This window comes from Lissotriton vulgaris, chromosome 10 (genome assembly GCF_964263255.1).
Source record: "Lissotriton vulgaris chromosome 10, aLisVul1.2, whole genome shotgun sequence".
Classification (NCBI taxonomy): Eukaryota; Metazoa; Chordata; class Amphibia; order Caudata; family Salamandridae; genus Lissotriton; species Lissotriton vulgaris.
In genome coordinates, this window is record NC_141698.1 from 3,759,234 (window position 1) to 3,778,463 (window position 19,230).

At 45.8% G+C, this 19,230-nt stretch overlaps 1 protein-coding gene across 1 annotated transcript in view; it reads right to left on the reverse strand.

Moving 5' to 3' along the window:
- Window positions 1-19,230, reverse strand: part of LOC147684282 (testis-specific Y-encoded-like protein 4) — a 184,704-nt gene that overhangs the window by 15,852 nt on the left and 149,622 nt on the right. The window contains exon 6 of the mRNA XM_086940149.1: window positions 8,574-8,692. Coding sequence (XP_086796275.1) covers window positions 8,574-8,692 — 119 coding nt within the window. The remainder of the gene's footprint in view (window positions 1-8,573; window positions 8,693-19,230) is intronic.

The window sequence follows — 19,230 nt, forward strand, 5'->3', positions numbered from 1 at the left end:
AGTAACGCATTTCTTATCCAGTATTATGGGTGTCTTTCATAGATTCACATGCCTGAATCAGTAGCAAGCAATGCAGAGTGCACATTTTTGATGGTAAAGCATATTCAAGCCATTAGATAATTATCATGCAACTATTAACCACCAATAAATGTCAACAATCAGCATAGAAATGTGCATATCAGAGAAGGACGTAGGGACGGAGGAAGGCTCACCTTACTGAAATAGATGGCGTAATACTGCTTGTCCCACTGCTGCATCCTTCATCAGCTCTGTGTCCAGGCAGTAATGCCTAGTGAAGGTATGCGGCGACTTCCATGTTGCCGCCCTGCAAATGTCAACGACTGGCACCCCTGCAAAGAGTGCCATAGATGTAGACATAGCTCTTGTAGAATGAGCTCTGACTTTAGACCGTAATGGCTGTCCAGCTCGGTCATGACCGAAAGCAATTGCTGAAGGGATCCATCTGGATATACTCTGTTTGGTAAGCGGTAGATCCTTCCTAGGTCTACTGAAAGCTATGAAGAGTTGATAAGACCAAAACCTTCAGAAAGTCCAATCAATGTAAAATTTCAAGCACCTTTTAATGCAGCGACCTCTCCGCTGAAGTGCTGGGGTTTGGAAAGAATGATCTTAGGATTACAGGCTTGTTCAAGTGGAAGTCCGACGGGACTTCAGGGATAAATTTAGGATTGGTTCTCAAAATCACCCGGTCGTCTTTGAACTGTAGAAAGGGATCCTGGATGGAAAATGCCTGCATTTCACTGACCCTCCTTGCAGATGTAAGCGCTAAGAGGAGAGCTGTCTTTCAAGAGATGTACTTTAGGTCAGCCTTGTGTATGGGTTAGAACGGATGCTTCATAAGCTGGTGAAGAACCACATTTAGATGCCATGTTGGTGGTACCATTCGTACTGGTGGGAAAGATCTGTATAGTCCTTTCAGAAATTGTTTAAATTAGTCTGCTAGACCAGAGAGAGGAACCCTTTGGAGTCCTTTTAAAACGTGATATTGTTGCCAAGTGTACCTTAATGGAGGAGTGGGCTAGGCCAGACTGTGCCAGATGTAATAGATAAGGCAAGATTTGTTCTGGAGAGGAGGAAAAAGGCCGAATTCTTCGGTCCGCACACCATACACAAAAGCGCTTCCGCTTCAGGGAATAAGTCTTGCTCGTGCTATCCGCTCTTGCCTTGGCTAGAATATCCCTACAGTCTTGTGTTATGTTTAGACTGCTGAATTCTTGGAACTCAGGAGCCAGGCGGCTAACCTGAGACTTCAGATCCAGATGTTGAACCGGCTTGTTCATTGTGAGCAGGGATGGCTATTGGCGTAGATGAATCGGCGTCTCTAGAGATAGACGATGGAGCTCCGTGAACCAGTGTCGTCTTGGCCAGGTTGGGGCTATGAGAATTAGAGTGTAATGCTCCGCTTTCAGAGGACTCTGGGAAGCATCGGGAATGGCGGAAATGCGCACGCAAAGACGTTGCGCCATGCGATGGAAAATGCATTCCCTAGGGACCCTGACTGGGGATGCCAGCTTGCGAAGTGTGGGCATTTGGCGTTCTGTCTGGTCGCAAACAGATCGATTTGCGGCGATCCACACTTGGAAAAGATCTAGTCGATGATTGACAGGTCCAATTCCCATTCGTGCGACAATGTCCTCTGCCTGCTTAACGCGTCTGCGATCACATTGTCCTTGCCTGGGACATACTCCGCTCTTAGCGTTACATTGTGGAGAATGAGCCAATTCCAGGTCTTTTGCGATTCGCGAGAGTCAGCAAACGCGTCCCTCCCTGTTTGTTTAGATAGTGCATCGTTGTAGTGTTGTCAGTCCTGAGGAGCACTAGGGAGTTATTGATCCTTGGCCAGAATGACTGTAGGGCCAGGAAAACTGCCCTCAGTTCGAGTAGGTTGATGTGGAGATGTTTTTCCAGCTCTGACTATTTGCCACTTATATGTAGTTCCTGCAAAACAGCTCCCCAACCCTCCAAGGAGGCGTCCGTTGTGATGACATGAGGAGCTGCGGGAAGTAGGAATGTTAATCCCTGCGAGAGGCTTCTTGATGACATCCACCATTGCAATGCCTTGATGATTCGAACTGTAATAGTTATGCGGTCGAACGACCCAGAGCATTGTGTCAATTGTCTGGACAAAGCGTCTTGTAGGGGACGCATCCATAGACGGCAATGTGGTATGAGAAGGATGCATGATGACATCATTCCCAAAAGGGATTTGAAGATACGAACTGGCAACGTTTTCTACGAGGCTACTGTTGAGGCTAGAGAAAGGAGCTTGCGTTTTCGTTCCTGGGATGGAAACGCTTTTGCAGAACCTGTGTTTAGAGTTGCTCCGAGAAAGGTGATGATGCGAGAAGGTTGTCAGGTGGACTTTTCTTGGTTAAGAGACCCAAGTGACTGAAGAGATTGAGACAGGCATTGAAGGATCTGGACGCGCCTGCAAAGGATGGTGCCTTCACCAGCCAGTCCTAATATGTGAAAATATGGTGACCATGCTGCCTGAGGAAAGCTGCCACCGGGGCGAGACACTTGGTGAAGATGCGGGGCACAGATTTGAGGCCAAAAAGGTAGGACACGGAACTGGAAACACCTGACCGCAACTGCAAACCTCAGGCATTTTTTGTGATTTTTTTTTGGACTGGAACATGAAAGTATGCGTCCTGTAAGTCCAGAGACGTCATGAAATCCCCTTCCTCTAGTAGATTCAAGATCTCCTGTATGGTGACCATGCGAAACGACTGCTTCTTTAAGAACTTGTTCAGCGCTCTGAGGTCTAGAATAGGCCTCCATTTCTTTTCCTTTTTCTGAATGGAAAAGAAAGCGGGAGTAAAATCCCCTCCCCTTCTAAGACGATGGTACTCTCTATCGCTCCATTCCTGAGCATAATTGTGAGTTCTTGTAGAACCAATCGTAGGTTCTTGTGGTGCATTGGGCGAGGAAGAGTTCTCGGAGGGATACTTTCGAATTCCATAGAATGGCCAAATTGAATCAATTGAAGGACCCACTGGTCCGTGGTAATTCGTTTCCAATTCTTGAGAAAATGTGTTAATTTTCCTCCAATCTTTAAAAAATGAGATGAGGGTTGGACTGGCTGGATGAATAGGTCATTGGTGTCCGCCGTTCTTCCTTTGACTTTTGCCCCTAAAGGTTGACTTCCGGTATGAGGACTGTCGGCCCTGCTGTTGTTGGCGATGCGAATATTTGGTTCTACCCTGGTTGGAAGAATATGATCTGCTCTGAAAACCACCTCTGTATGAGGGTTGTCCTCGTCCTCTGCTCCCTCGAAAGGACTGGTTCTTGTATTGGAGCGTACCCAGCACCCTTGCCGTGTAGTTGTCTTAATAGCTTGTAGAGCCTCGTCAGTCTTCGCTCCAAACAGATGTTGGCCATCATATGGCATATCTAGGACTTTAGACTGTACCTCAGGTCTAAATGAGGTTGCCTTGAGCCATCCTTGCCTCCGTAAAACGGCTGCCCCGGCCAGCTGTCGGAATCCAGTCATCGCTACATCCATAGCGCAGTCTATTATTTCAGATGCTGACGTTTGACCCTCCAAAAGGATAGATTGTACTTCCTCTTTTGAGGCGTCTGGTAACTCAGATAAATACGGTGCAATATCCGCTCACAGCTGTCTATTATAGCATCCTAGAAGCACTAGTGTATTTGCTGCCTTCACCGTCATTGCTGACATTGTAGAAAAACGCTTTCCTATATTGTCAAACTTCCCCCCTCCTTGTCTGTTGGCGCTGTCAAGGGAGATTAGGGATTTCTTGAATTCTTTTGATCTGCCTGTGTGACCACCGAAACAGGTTTAGGGTGTCCTGTGAGGCAGGCTGCTGCGGACGTTGGGGCCTTGTATTTCTTATCCAGTCTTGGAACTACTGGCGAGACTGAGGCTGGAGTTTGCATCAACTGCAGACCCTGTTCCCGTACATAATCAATTATTGGAATTGATCTCGCTGCTTTAAGCGGTTCCTTAAAGTCGTATAGGAAACAGTCATGTTCCTGAGATTCCATCGACATATGGAAGCACTTTGCTGCTCTCAACCAAATTGTGGAAACCACCGATGTCCACAGGTGGAGAGTCTGAAGTAGCTGGCACAGGAGATGCTGGAGAAGGGATGACATTCGTACCAGTCTTCATGTGCACCTCGCCCTCCTCTTGTTGATCTTCCTGTCCTTTATCAGATGGAGGACAAGACAAGTGCACCCTCTCCTGCAGGAGAACTAAGGGCGGCGGACGAGGCCGTGGCGATGGTACTGTCGCCGCTGGTGGAGGAGCTGGTGATTCTGGGAACCTTTGTTTATAGTCCTCAATAAGAAATCTTAAATCAGTCACTAGAGATGCTGGTAGACACCATGGGTGTAATTTGCGTCTGTATTGTATGTTGCTGGATTACTTCCTCGTCCAAACTTTGACATTTCACCACCAGCTCGGAGGGGCTGTTTGCTTGGAGCATATCCTCCTCAGCAGATTCTTCATCTTGTAGGAGACAAGATGGAGGCAGACTTTGCACCCGGCTTGGAGATGTAAGTCCAGCGTGATTGCCCTTTGAGATTTTGACCCGTAGAGAAGTGGAATGGAAACCAGATTCAGTCAAAAACGGGATAGTCGACGATGTATTGTCGACAGTTTGTTCATTCTTGAAATTTGCCGTCGACGGGATTATCGCCGTCGACTGCTCCAAAAGGGTCGTCGTCGACATCTTAGACTGTGACGCTGTCGACGGAGTCTTCATAGTAGTCGACGCCTTCGTCGACGGTGCGCTAGTCGACGATATTTTCGTCGACGTGGCCTTAGTAGACAGCATAGATGTCGACGGAGCTGACGTAGTCGTCGACACGGTCGTCAGCGCTGCAGTAGTCGACAGGGTTTTGGGCGTCGACGATAACCTTTTAATAACAATGGTCGACGACAAGGGCTTACCCGCCGTCGACGATGGGGTAGTCGTTCGAAGTTAATGTAGACGATGCCGTCGAGACTGTTGTAGACGTTGAGACGTAGACAGGAGACACAGCCTTCCTGAGCGATGATGAAGTCGATGAGGTAGTCGTAGACGGCGCCGGCTTTTTGAAGGTGTGATCCTCCTTGTCAGACGCTGATGACAGGACCTCTGAAGACTTTCTAGTTGTCTTTTGAGGAGCGTCTTGAGGGCTAGGGGAAGCTACTTTTGGTCTTTTGAGACAGTTTAGAGGAGACTGAAGAGCTCACCTTCTTCAGAGGTTGCCAGATTGTCTCTGTCCTGGAGCCTTTGGTGACAGAGTAGAAGGTGTCCTTCCCGGTCCTTGAGTGTCTTTGTGGAAAATGTTCTACATATTTTGCAGTCTTTAGATGAATGATCCGGATACAGGCAATATAAGCATTTCTTGTGTTGGTCATCTATGTGGAGCTTTTTTTACCACAAGAGCTACAGGCTCTAAAAAGACCCTTCTTATGAGTATCAGCCATAATGAATAGCTTTTACCTAGAAAGAATCCAAATGTTTGAAGAAATAAAGCTTTAGAAGCAAACCTGAGCAGAACTCAGGTGGAGACTCCCTTAACACAACGTGCGGTAGAAAATCTGAGGGACTGAGGCTCCTGCCAGGAAGGTTCTAGAGGGAGGTGATAGCTGATTGGCTCTTATCTAGAGTTTGGTCCTTTTTACAAAAGGACATGGATATGTTACTAAGGTGAGGCCTTTAGGCCTACTATTCTCTATAAGACATTACTTTTCTATGTACCGGAGACTCCCGTCTCGACGACGGGGAATGATTCAGGCATGTGAATCTATGAAAGACACCCATAATACTGGATAAATTGCAATTCTCTTTTCAGAGGACAATACAGTTGACAGTTCCCTCATCGACGGTTGTACACACGTCGACGAGATTGCAATCTATGTCGTCGACGATGAAACTGTCGACGATCCAGCTGTCGTCATTGGCAAAGTCGTCGTCAATGCCCTAGTCGACAAGACAGTCATCATCACCATCGTCGGCGATGCTGTAACAGTCGTCGAAGCTGTGGTACTAGTCGATGCCTTAGAAGACGCCTTCATAGTCAACGCCGTCGGCAAACCTCCCGTCGACGCTGATGAACCAGTCGTCGACGCTTCCTTCTTAGACGTCAATTCCTTCATCGACGAATCCCCCGTCGACGAAACCAATTTTAATTTTAACTTAGATTTCTTCATCAACTGAAACTCCGCCGTCGATGCCTTCGTCGTCGAGGACTTAGAACTCTTCTCAGAAGACTGGGAAGAGGGTTTCTTGAAGGCTGAGGCAGACTTCTCACCTGTGGAAGGCGTAGTTGGTCCTAACCGTTCCTTTTCACTTCGGTGAGGAGATTTGCTGGGATCCTGGCTCTCAGACTCACTGGGGGTCTTTTTTGAGGCCTTAGTAGAATGCTCCACAGAAGGAGAAGGGGAACCCTTACCCCTCTTCACTGACCTTGAGGAAGACGCCGATGCTGCATCCTCACTGTCTCTAGAGACAGTATCCTTCCTGGATTTCAGCTTCTGGAGCCATGTCAGAAGCCTACCCTCACGGTCCCAGAGGGTCTTGGTCGAAAAGATGCAACAGATTTTACAGTCCGCAGCCTTGTGGTCAGGATAGAGGCAATAGATGCAGTCTTTGTGCTTATCCTCCACAAAAAGCCTTTTCTTGCCACAGGTGGAACAAGGCTTGAAAAGGGCCTTTTTCTTCTCCTTATCAGACATCCTGGAAAGCAGCTAACAACCCTGAAGTGAATCTGAAAAGAATCTGAAGAAAAAATCCTGAAGAAACTCCTTGAAGAGTAGAAGTTGAGCAGAGCTCAAAAGAGACTCCCTAAGCACAACGTGCAGTAGAAAATCTGAGGCTCTGAGGTTCCTTCATGAGGGTTCTAAGGGGTGAGGCACTTCTGATTGGCTGATGGCTAAGTTTGGTCTCTTATACAAAAAGAGGGTGATATGCTACAAAAGGGAATGAGGCCTAGGCCTTTTCCTTTCTCTTTTGTACCTACAGCTATGGTATTTTTGTTACCGAGACTTCCATTCCGACGACGGGGAATGATAGAAAAGCATGGGAATCTATGAAAGTTCCAATACTGGGGCAATCTATTTTTCTTCATTTTTGCACACTGCTCCCATATTCACAGTTTTTTTGGTGGTGGCTCCGCGTTGTGGCGCGTAAATGTTTCTGCAAACGAAAACTGACATCAGTGCACCTGGGGGGGGGGGGGAAGAGAGAATTTGCATATATGGCTCTGCTGATGTCACATCTGTGGACGTCAGGGCGGAGCAGTGTGGCACCGCCCCTGGAGCGCAGAGGTGCTGCTACGGAAAGTTTTCCGGATCCAGTCTGACGCCTGGGGATATTTTAAGTTAAGGGATCTGCGGCTAGACTGTCTCTCCCAGATACATCACTACGGAAGGTAAGTAACTCGTTCTCCTGGGGCACTTGAAAATAATTTCATAAATGTATAACAAACTATGTACCTATCTTACATATATTCCAGCAGCCTAAATAAATGGCCAGATTACATTGAATTTATTTTAAAAGAAACCAATACCATAGATAAACAGAAAAGGACCATATAAACTTTTCACAAACTTTAATAGAAAAAGGGACTATGAGACATCGTTAGCCAATAGGCTGCCATTAAAAGAATAAAGAAAACTGGCACTGTGCGTCTGAGAACCTCACAGTAACCAGTCAAGATGAGTTGCTTACCTGTAATCCTAGTTCTCTTCCAGGGGTATCCTCAAAGTCGTAAGCACTGAATATTCCTGGCCGATGTGCTCACCCACAGACTGGCTCCGGCCGAATCCACAAGTCTGCACCAGACACCCACAGCCTGAGTTTGAGTGGCCCAACAGCAAGAGGTGGTCTCCCCGGCAATCCTAACCTGGGATCTGGTGATCCCTGACCTACATAACGAATATGCTACTTACCAGTATGCATCTGTTCTTGGCATGTAGGGCTGCTGACATTCATATCTGTGCATAGATCGCCGCCTAGTGTTGGGTACGGATGATTGCACATTGTTGTCCTGGAAGAGTCTTCGAAGTATCACGAGATAGGTGGCTCCTCCCCTGGACTACAGTGCGCATGGGCATCGACTCCATCCCCAGATTGTCTTTAGCCATTGTGGCCAAGATGGAGTAAAACTCAGTGAATGATGACCATGCTAAGAGTATATGTGAATACTGCAGCTGCTACAGGCGCCGGGGAGGAGGGCGGGCGATATGAATGTCAGCAGCCCTACATGCCAAGAACAGATGCATACTGGTAAGTAGCATATTCGGTTCGAGGCATGTGGGCTGCTGAATTCATATCTGTGCATAGAATACATAGCAGTCCCTCCATTAGCGGCGGCCGCCAGTGCCAAGTTTCAATATGGTTTAGCTTAAGGCACTATATTTATGGCATGATTGACTACTAAGTCTCAGCAAGCATTTCAAAGAAGCATGACAAATTAAGTTTTCCTATTGCTTCATGGGGGATCTGACCTTCTCTAAAGACAAATGTGGCCGTGTGTGCGCTCTACTTGAGATTACCCCTAAAGGACAATGGGATGCTAACGTGGACTGAGCTTACCTTCCAGGCGTTTCTCTTCCTCATCGGTGATCTCCTGCACGTCCTGCTCCACTTCCTCCACTTGTTCATCACAGTCGTCATCCACTATCAATACGCAATCATCACCATTCTCGGTTTCACTGAAAGAAAAGCAACCAATGAGACAAAGATAAGTAACATCAGATTAGAATCAGTAGCAGATAGTTATTTTAGAATGAAAGACCTAAATAGGCAGTAACATTTGCACTAACAGGTAAAAAAAAAAAAACATTTTCTATAACTCTTCGGGTGCTAAATAGCACAGGCAGACTAACTCTACCACGCATAAAACTGCTCAAGCGTTAAAGCTCGACAGTACCGATACTACATCCAGACTTCATACCGCCCTTCTGCTTTTACAAAGGTTTTCCACATGCCATCTCATCCATACATTCTATATCATGGGATCTTCCTTGATGGTCAAACGTCAGAAAACATTTTGCTCCATAAACAAAAACAGAAATCTAACCAGATTAGTTAAAGAAAATACCTAGAATCCAATGTCAAGAGTGGCCCATGTACGGTAGTACTCTGCGTGTGCGAGACGGGTGCTGGGGTCTCTGGTATGCAATTAGGATGCCCTTCACTTAGCACGGCACAAGACTAAGGATAAGGATAAGGATAAGGATAAGGACAGCTTCGCCTGTGTACTTGACATACTGCCTGTGTTTTGTGCGGCTGGAGGGTGAGGATTGTGCTCCCTTTAGAATTAACATGAGGGTCATGGCAGCACATGACTTATGAACGGTTCTTCTCAAGAGTTGCAATTTGGTGGACTAAGGTGAGGGGTGGGACTGTAGTTTGTTACTCGATGTGAGGATATGTCTAGGTAGGACTTGACCTTCTGTACATCTCAGATTCAATATACTCAAACCACTTCGCCCCAGATCAAGCAGGAGAGCAAAGAACGCAGCAGCGCCATTCCTTAAAAACATGGCAGTAGGTTGGACGGGTGGAGGAAATTGATGTAAACCTTCCTCGCCAACAACGGACTGAGAAAGTGCCCCCTTTCTTGCATGGTTCTTTGCGGATGTTCTTTGACTGAGTGCTCTGTACCCCTACAGTACCCAGGGCCATTCCTGGGCACTGTAAGTGCAGTGCTGCCATTACGAGTATATGGTGCTGGGAGTTTGTCATTACGAACTCCACCACACCAGAATGGCTACACTGAAGACTGGGAAGTTTGTTATCAAACTTCTCAGCACATTAAACCCACACTGATGCCAGTGTGAGATTTAATTTAAGAAAATGCACACAGAGGGCATCTTAGAGATGCCCCTTGAAACTCGACGAACTCCCAGTGACCTGACTGAGTGGCTGCCACCACCAGACCTGTTTCTGTACCCCTGGGTCGAGAGCTGCTGCTCTCGGGGGCCTGAAACAATGCACATCCTGGGACGAGGTGCTAAGCCTCCTTCCCCCTGGATATGCAGGGTTCACGAAGGAGAAGCTTCAAAGGCATGCTGCCTGTGTGAGCCTCTCCAGCCCATTGGCTGTTTTCAGCAACTGGTCCCCACTGGTTCTACCCCCCCACTTTGGGCAGGAGAACCAGCGGGAAAAACAAGTGAGGAAGAGAGGTGTGCCCACCTCTACCAACTCCACACCCACGGTGTGGAAGCGAGGGACAACCTAGAATCCCTGCCATCTTGAGGATGGGGGACCCATCCAACCAAGGACAGGCTCCTGCCCCCCTCCCACTGGAAAGTGGCAGAATGGGGGTGTACCCACCCCAGGGAAGGGACCCATTGGTCCCTGCCCTTTTACTACCTGTAACTCCCCTAAATTTAGTATTTAGGGGCACCCTGAACCTTCCTTCCTCAGATTTAGCAACCACAAGAAAAGGAGATAAGTATGAAAAGCCGTTCAGAGCTAACAAGAGGACGCCCTCTGACTTAGCCCCAGCGGCCTGTCTCCCCTCGAACCTGCTCCTGCGAAACCCTGGCGTGTCCAGCAGCCAGCAACCTCACAAACCCCAGAGGACCTGCCTGCCTTCACTTTCAAGACTGTTTCTCCCGTGAACACCGGACGGGTTTAAACTACAGCTTCTGGGGACAGTCAGAAACTGCAAATCCAGCCCACTCTGCACCCGCCAAATCCGGCCCGAGCGGAAAAACACCACGAGGAGGTCCCCCTGGCGATCCTGACCCGAGATCCGGTGACCCCTGACCTACCTCAAGCCTCTAGACGATGCCTGCAGCCTAAATCCAGAGGACCCCCTACTGCGACCAGAGCGGGTAAGAAAATTCGACATCCAAACACACCCCTGCACCCAACGGCCCACGGCCTTGTGTGCCCAACTTAGAGGTGCCTAACCAACCCTCAACATCCCAACTTACCCCTCGAAGTGGTGGTCACTAAGGGAAGATCCTCGTCCCCGAGCCTGCAGTGTTTTGTCCCGGAGAATTCCCATTGAAATCAACACAGCACCCTGCACCCGGCCGCCCTTGTGCCACTGAGGGTGCACCTTTGGTGCTAATTTGGTTCCCTATTTGACCTGACCTAAACCCTAGGAGCTTTGCTACAATAGTTGTGTGGCCTGCTAGCCAGCAGCCACCAACCGGAGACCCCCTATCCTCCATAGGATAACATTGGGCATCAACCCTCTGCACTCGACCGCCCTAGTGCCACTGAGGGTGTAACAGGAGTGCATCACTGAGCCTGGGGGAAACCCGAGTCTAACCCCTGAACCTTAACTCCCACAGTTGTTTACTTACCTGCAAACCGATAACCTGTATTTCTTCCGTAGGATAATATTGACAATTTTCTTCAGAACAACAACTAAGTGTGGAGTTTTTAAAACTTAAAATATTCTTTAAAAATCGTAACAATAACCTAAACTCATTCTGTTTTCAGGAAATGTTCCAGTGCTGAATCTAGGCATCCAGCACAGAGTTAGAACAAGCATTTACAATGCAACGGTTTCGCCTTTGGAAAAGTTTGAGCTATTGGCATTGTAAATGACAAAATTTGTATTTATGTGTTGGTTTTGAAAACGGATAAATAAATGGCATTGTCATTTACATTGCCAATAGCTCTAATTTTTCCAAAGGCGAAACCGTTGCATTGTAAATGCTTGTTTTTTTGTAATGTTTCCTGGTCTAACTTTGCATGAGCATCCAAAACTCTTTGAAGAAAGGGTGTCACAACACAAACAACTGGATTTCGTAAAAGTAGTGAAGGTACATTTAAATCTGGGTCTCTGGAGTGTCTTTAAGACAAGGCGTATGCTTCCATATTTTTAGAACAGGAATTCATAAGAAGTTATATGGCTGGTGAATGGCAACTGAATACAATGTGTTCCCATTTCATTCATTTCTTGGCATGGCCAGATACTGCAATATATATAGATCTATATCATGTTTTCTTATAAGAATTCATATATATCTTAAGGACTTTGCCTCAGGTAGTGCATGACTAAGAGACATGTTAAAAAAATAGACAGTCATACTGCTAGTCTTAGAAATGTAAAGATGCTTTTGTAGCCATCAAGAGATGCGTTGCTAAAGTGAACGTGTCCTTCCATGACCCTGCAATGCACACAAGATTGGTGTGGATCCAAGTCTATGGCCTAAGAATTTTTTTAGCCCAGCATGAGGCGGGGTCTGATTGGCCCGGAGACACCACTGCCAATATTAACAGAAGACAGAGGAGTGCTGAAAGGCCAATGTCTAACCTAATACAAGGAAAGTCCTATGTCTAACCTAAAGAAACAGGGTGTTATAGTGCAGCTGAACTCAGTTTCTGCCTGTTGCCTTAAACTTGAAACTTGGCAAAAAAGGGCAATCTTTTCCTGACCTTTGCCGACTTGAGCTTGGCATTTGATTGCCTGAGTCATGAAACCTTATGGGAAACATTGTCGCAACTCTGCATTGACATTACTCTGCTGAATTACATTAAAGAACTATACCGGGGGCGGGGACAAAGTACGCTTTGGGAACAGGGGGGAATGTACATCTGTTTTTCCTATAAGAAAAGAAGTTCGGCAGGGCTGAATTATTGCGCCCTTCCGATTTAATCTTTATATTAAAAGTGTGGCTAACCATTTAACAACGGCTAAAACGTATTTCCCCCAAATCAAAGGTACCCCAGCTCCTATCCTACTATATGCCGATGATGTGGTAATTATGTCAAGAACCCAGGTGGGCCTCCAAAATGCACGTTCTATCTTTGCAGAATATATGGGAGCCAGAGGATTAAAAATTAATGTTGGTAAAACTTTTAACATGTGTTGTACTCTAAATAAAAATGTTTATGCAGCACATTTTTAGAAAAGTCCAAGATAGTGCCAACGGATAAATTTTCCTATTCAGGAATAGTTTTTAACAAAAAGGGTACTTGGGCATCAGCAGCCGACGCAAGAAAACTAGCGTTCTCTCGCGCTATCAGAACCGTTAAAAGTTTGCGAATAAACTGGGGGTGGGGGTCGCCTGGTACATATTCTTATTGACATTTACAAGTCGAAATGAGTCTCCGCAGTAATGTACGGTGCGGGGATATGGGGAATTGCTGACACTAGAGACATTCAAATCTATGAAAATGCGTTCCTGAGATTTTTGTTAGCAATCCCGAAGTCGACATCAAGTTATGTATGTCACAAAGAAGTAGGCTTGACTTATGTGACTGACCTAATTAAAGTAAGTCCGGTTTTACTTTGGCACAAAGTTTGGAATTCTGAAGAAACAGGCCTTAACAGAGATCATACAGAACTGCTTGAATCTCCAGGAAGGGGGGGGGGGGGGGGGGGGGGGGGGGGGAATTCATTGGTTTGCCAATGTAAAGTCTTTTTTGGAAGAAATTTGACATCTTGAATACTTCACTTCCCCCAGTACTCTAAGTTCCATTTCTAGGAAACAGCTGAAAGAATTGTGCTTGGAACTATTAGTCAAAACAGTGGCAGATAGAAGAAAACAAGGGGTCTGTAATACAGAATCAACTAATGGTGCAGGGATGCAGCTTACAAAAGTATTTAGTTCTGGTACAGAGCAGCTATTCCACGATGCTTTTAGCACGGTTTAGAGGAGATAGCTCTTTCAGACCGATAACATTCCCAGAAATAAATTCATGGTCAAAAGACCTACCGCTGTGCCCATGCGATGATACTTCACAACAATCTACAATTCATTGTGTGTTGTTCTGTAAATTTTACTCTTACGCCCGGAACAAATATTTAAAGTTTTTATTGAAAAAATGGGGACTGAGACAGTGCAGACCGGCATTCCTGAAACTCCAGATGTTGGCAGATGAAATGTCCATGCATCTTATGTCTAATTTTCTGAAAAACGTGATTAGGTGTAGGCAATCTATGAACTGATAATCCTCTTATTTATTTTAGCCCTGTTTTGTACCTTGTAATGTATTTTTATCGTGCTGTGTAACTGTTTTTATGATTTTTAACATGTACAATCGAATAAAGCTATCTTTGATTTGATTTAGATACTAGTATGACATTGAAAGTTGGGCCTGCTATGATGGTCTATATGTGTGAATATATTGGTGGTAGCCTGGGGCCATTAAGGGATGTGGCAAATTAGCTGACTGTATCTCTAACTGCATCAGAATGGACCATTGAGCACATCACATACCTGAAAGCTTCTCCCATACTCACACACATGCATTGCCACTCTATACCACCCTACAGCGCCACACTAACAACCTACATGCGCATGATTTTGGTCACATACCATGACAATAGACAGGTAAATGTTCCCTATTACACATGGAAATGAGCACCGATACTGGTAACGTGGGTAGCAAGAGAAGTTTACTTATGCAATAGCCGCTGTGCAATAAGGTGCTTTCAGCCTCAACCTCCAATGCCCTTGTGACCTTTTGGCCCGGGGGGGGGGGGGACACTCCACAAACTGGCATGGATATCTTCCTGAGATGCTCTTTCCCTCTGTTCTCTTAACCTAAACTATTTTGGTTACATTTTTGTAACTTCCTTCATCCATAACCGGAGTAGGCTCTATGATCTGCAGCAGCCTCTATTCAAAATACTTTAACAGCGATACGTATCTTTTTCAAAAACTGTTGAACTACAGTGTGCCAATATGCACAATAGTTCACTTGGAGCTCCATTTTACCATGCAGTTTGTCTAACAGTCTCGAGCGCTCAAATGATCAGTCTACAGTGCTCAAATCTTGCCTTCTGGGAACATAGAGTTCTTCCATTTATACGTAAACAACCCAGAACTAACATTTTACATTGAAGTAGCTGTGCATTTGTTTAGTTTAAAAACACTAACTATCCCTCACTATTATACACAGCACCCAAATTAAGTCTCCAGTCTCATGCAGTCTATTCTGAGTTTATTTTAGATAAGACCAAAAGAGTGGTTATGCAAAACCTCGTTTACACAGCGTGCTTTTGTACAGCTTCCAAGGTTTAATGAATAGAGTCTGTGCATACTATTTTACAAATAACTGTAGTGGTAAGCAGGCAAACATTTTAAATGCAAAATGAACAATCCAAAATCAATTAAAACTAGGCCTAGTGGTTTAAGAGTGTTTTATAAAGAGGTTAATGTCTTAAAAAAAACGTTAATGGGACCAAATTGACTGGGTAATGTAGAGAAAGTTTTTAGATGTTTAATCTAAACACAGAAGTCCCCTATTGAAAAGGCACCGTTAAAAATATCACTCATCCCTAGTTAGAATGTATTATATGTTGCCAGACTTACCACGATACCGGCTAGGAAGCGAATATAGACGGAACATGGCTTCTTATGGAGGACAAGTGAAAGATGGTCAAATAAACATCACAGTAAAGCCGGTGAGTTAAAACTATTAGTGGGTGTTACAACTCATCTTAATCAAGTATTGGAAAATACCACTCATGGCTCGAAAACGAGGTGGTCTTGTCTCACAGGTGTTAAAATAAAGGAAAATGAACCAAATAAACATACAATGGAAAATGTTTGCAGCCAATCGCCATTAACTATGTATTTTGACACTGGAGAAATTACTTGGACAGCTTTTACAAATAAATATTTTGTGGGTTTTGATTTCTCCATGGTTCCAAACAAGGACAGGACACACAGGGAAGGTGGCAGTTGGGTTCTTTAAAATGCCAAACAGATATATGGTGATGGTTTCCTTATAAGGACAATGCTTAAGACAACCGCACAAAATATATATTACATATAATCGTAGGTACTTGAAACAGTGAATGTATCGACCCTGTCTCAAGCACTTAAATATGCTGAAGGAACACTAATGGATTCTCCACAAAGTCAGTGTAATTTCAAACTTGCCTTCAACAAGAGCTCATAAACATGAGACTCGCCTGCAACATCATTCACACTACTAAAGTTGTAGTGATGCAGCAATATCAACACAAAAATAAGATGCATCAGCCAACATGCATGGAGTATCAAACGACAACATACACCACTCATTGCCAAATCATGGCACAAATCATCTACAACGGGTCAGAATGGTACTAAAATGTGTCGTCATATGAATTTAAAATTTGCAATGCAGATGTTTGAATGTAAGAATGAACACTTGGCATAGTACAGCCGATTCCATATGCAGCTGTAATTATAATTAACTTTTAGGATCGGCTCAATAAACTGATCGTTGAGGAATGAATATACATCACAACTTGCCATGGGGTAACTATGCTTCCAACCCCTCGCTGTGAGGTATGAAGAACGAAACTGCAGACACTGAGAAATGCAGTAAGCAATATAGAAAGATACATGGAAATGGTTCATGCATTGCACACATCTACATAGGCACCAACTGAAGTTATGACTAGTGACATGAAGTATATCATTCATAAACAAGAAAAGGGCTAGATATGTTAAACGTAAACAATCTCCAAAGTGAAGTAGACTTCTCAATAGTTTAATCAAAGCTGTTAGCTATGGTCAGATTAGGAGACAGAGGCACAGTGGGCGCACGATTCACCCAAGATCACATACTTTGGTAAAGTAGGAAACCCGAAATAGCAATGATGCACTTGCATGTTCCAAAGGCTATAACTTTGCCCTCATAATACATTGCCAGGAATAAGCTGGAAAACTGGGCTCTGCTGAAAGGTACCAGCTCACAAAAAAATATAATAAATACAATAACGAGATGGATGGAATTCTTTAATCTCAACCACTAGTAATTACTCTGGTTGCATTCCGGTCCATAATTTTTGGCTCAATGCGAGAGTACCAACAGTAGCCAACTAAATGCAAATCCACCCAAGTCAACTCCAACAGAAAGTCTAGTCGGACCGCTAAACCTCCTATTCTGGAGATTATAGCTTACAGACAACATTCAGTTGGAAAGAACTCCAAATTAAAGCTATTAATCCAGGTGAATGGCTTGGGTGCGGAAAGAATGGTCACCACAGGTGAGCGACACTTGTCTGGGATATCCTGGCTGGGGAGGAGGGTACTCAGTAGCCGAGAGGCAGAAGACTCATCGGATGAGGGACAGTGAAGAAGAAATCGTGGGTAAGTGATGGTACGTAAACAAACCACACGTGCTTCGCAAGTGTGGAGGAGCAAGGTGAATGGGAGGGTACCCATTGATGCGTAGGGAGGGCACCGTGAACCAGTGAAGATACGATAAACTAGGCGAGTGACAAGAGGCCACCGCGGGTGAAAAGCTGTTGATGTGGAAGACGCCACAAGTAGAGAAGCGGAGACCAACAAGAGATTGGCAGGTGACGGCTATGAGGCCAGTTCCGATTGGCTATCAGGTGCTTGAGGGGCACAACATCGATATGGGTGAGGGTTCAACCGTGGCTAGGAACAACTGCTCCGTCACTTTTCGTCCTGCTGTAACAGTTTGTGCTGCCCTATGCTATGCATGGAGACGAGTGGCGCATCTCTAAGTACATACCGCAGACTGAGAAGCAGCTACAGAGGGAGATATATAGATTGTACACGCGGTCTGGTTGAGTCAGCGTGGGGAGTAGAGGGAGGCTGAAGGGGGGCTGTTTTCCCGCGCAGCCGGGTTAGGTGCTGTCAGATGGCGGGAGCTCTGCAGCGCCTTCTTGTTCCACGCCCTCCAAGCCAGCCCTACAGCTGCAAACACCGCTATCCGAAAGCGACCAGTCTTTTAAAGGATCAAGGTTGCCGCGAGAACGGTGCCTTTGTTTCCCACAACAGGAACTTACCCGCCATTTGAGCGCCTTGGTAGCAACTAAACCAGAGCCAGCAGGAAGAGCGAATCAGCCGCGCGCGCTCCTTTTCCGGACGCCACCTGACGTACTTCCGGCGGTGTTGGGAAAAACAAACGCCTCCTAAAGTTCAGCATCAGAATGAGAGTGCAGGAAAGAGGCGAGAGAGCCGAGCCTGCTAGGCGCGATTGCACGTTTTGGAAAGAACATATGACTTTTGCGCGCTTTGGCATAGATAGTTTACAAAGCTTTCGGAAATGTTGTTCTCCCTTTGGTACTATACATTTGCAACCGCACGCAACTTTGGGGAAAACGAAGGCGAAAACTCGTCCGAAAGCATGCCAACAAGGAGTTAACCTCCGAATGTTTCCGAGGAGGCTGTGATGTAAGGTGCCGAGCGATGGGCCAATCCCAGCGCGGCCCTGAGGCGAGCCCCCGATGACGTCAGAGCTCCTTGACCAATCGGAGCGCGGCTCCCTCGTGCCAGCAGCCTATCAGAGCACGGCTCCTGCGTGCCAGCCACCAATCAGCTAGCTGCCCCTTCGGTTTGGTCTCCGTGGCTCTGGAGATGCGGGCGGCGATTTCTAGGGCAGTCTCAGGCCCCGGATAAATCTTAACAAGCACCTACGAGGACACGGACAGCGGGAAAGCACACGGACAGCGGGAGGGGGGCGGGGGCGGGGAGGCACACGGAGGGGGCGGGAATAGCTCCAGAAACAAATCACTTGAAGTGAAAGGGGAGGGAACGGAAAAACCGAAACTCCGCCCATGGAAAAAATCTCGGGAAAGCCCCCGAATCTGGTCCGGCCTTGACGGACAGATCTCTGTTCCAATGGCTAGCCTCCATTTATGGAGCTAGCCAATGGAACAGAGGGGTGTATTCAAGAGTCCTTACTGGAAACTACAGATCTCTGGGGGCGGAGCTTACGCTCCGTTCCCCAGGCGAAACCTAAAAAGTATTGTAAAAGTTACTTACTTGCAATTATTTGAAAAAGCTTATTCATTCGAATGTACTATACCTGCTAATTGTTGCAATCTGCTTTCTTAAAACTGTAACCAAAACCAGTACAAGTTTTACTGCAATTTTGAACTGTGTTCAGACAAGTAATTTATTACTGCAAAGTATTTGTATGCTTACCTGCACCAGGCTTGCTTGGTTCTAGAAATACTATATATTTTTTATACAAAATACAATTGGCCTAGAGTTCAGTTCTTGTGTGTGTGAATTCATTTGCTGACTGATAGTGTACAACAGCTGCTTTACACTGTCCTCAGATACTGCCTTACTGCTTGACCAAGCTACCACAAGAGTAAGGTTCTAAATTTAGCCTATGCCAAACCATTGGAGCCCCTTGGACTGTATCTCCCTTTGGTGCAGTATATATGGAGCCAGTTTCTTACAATGAGGTTGATCCAAACACCGAAGTAGCGAAGGAGAACTTGCGGGTTGAGGTCCCGCACATGAGTGAAGAGGTTCAAAAGGTGGTCCCATCAGTCTGGTGAGAACTATGTTTA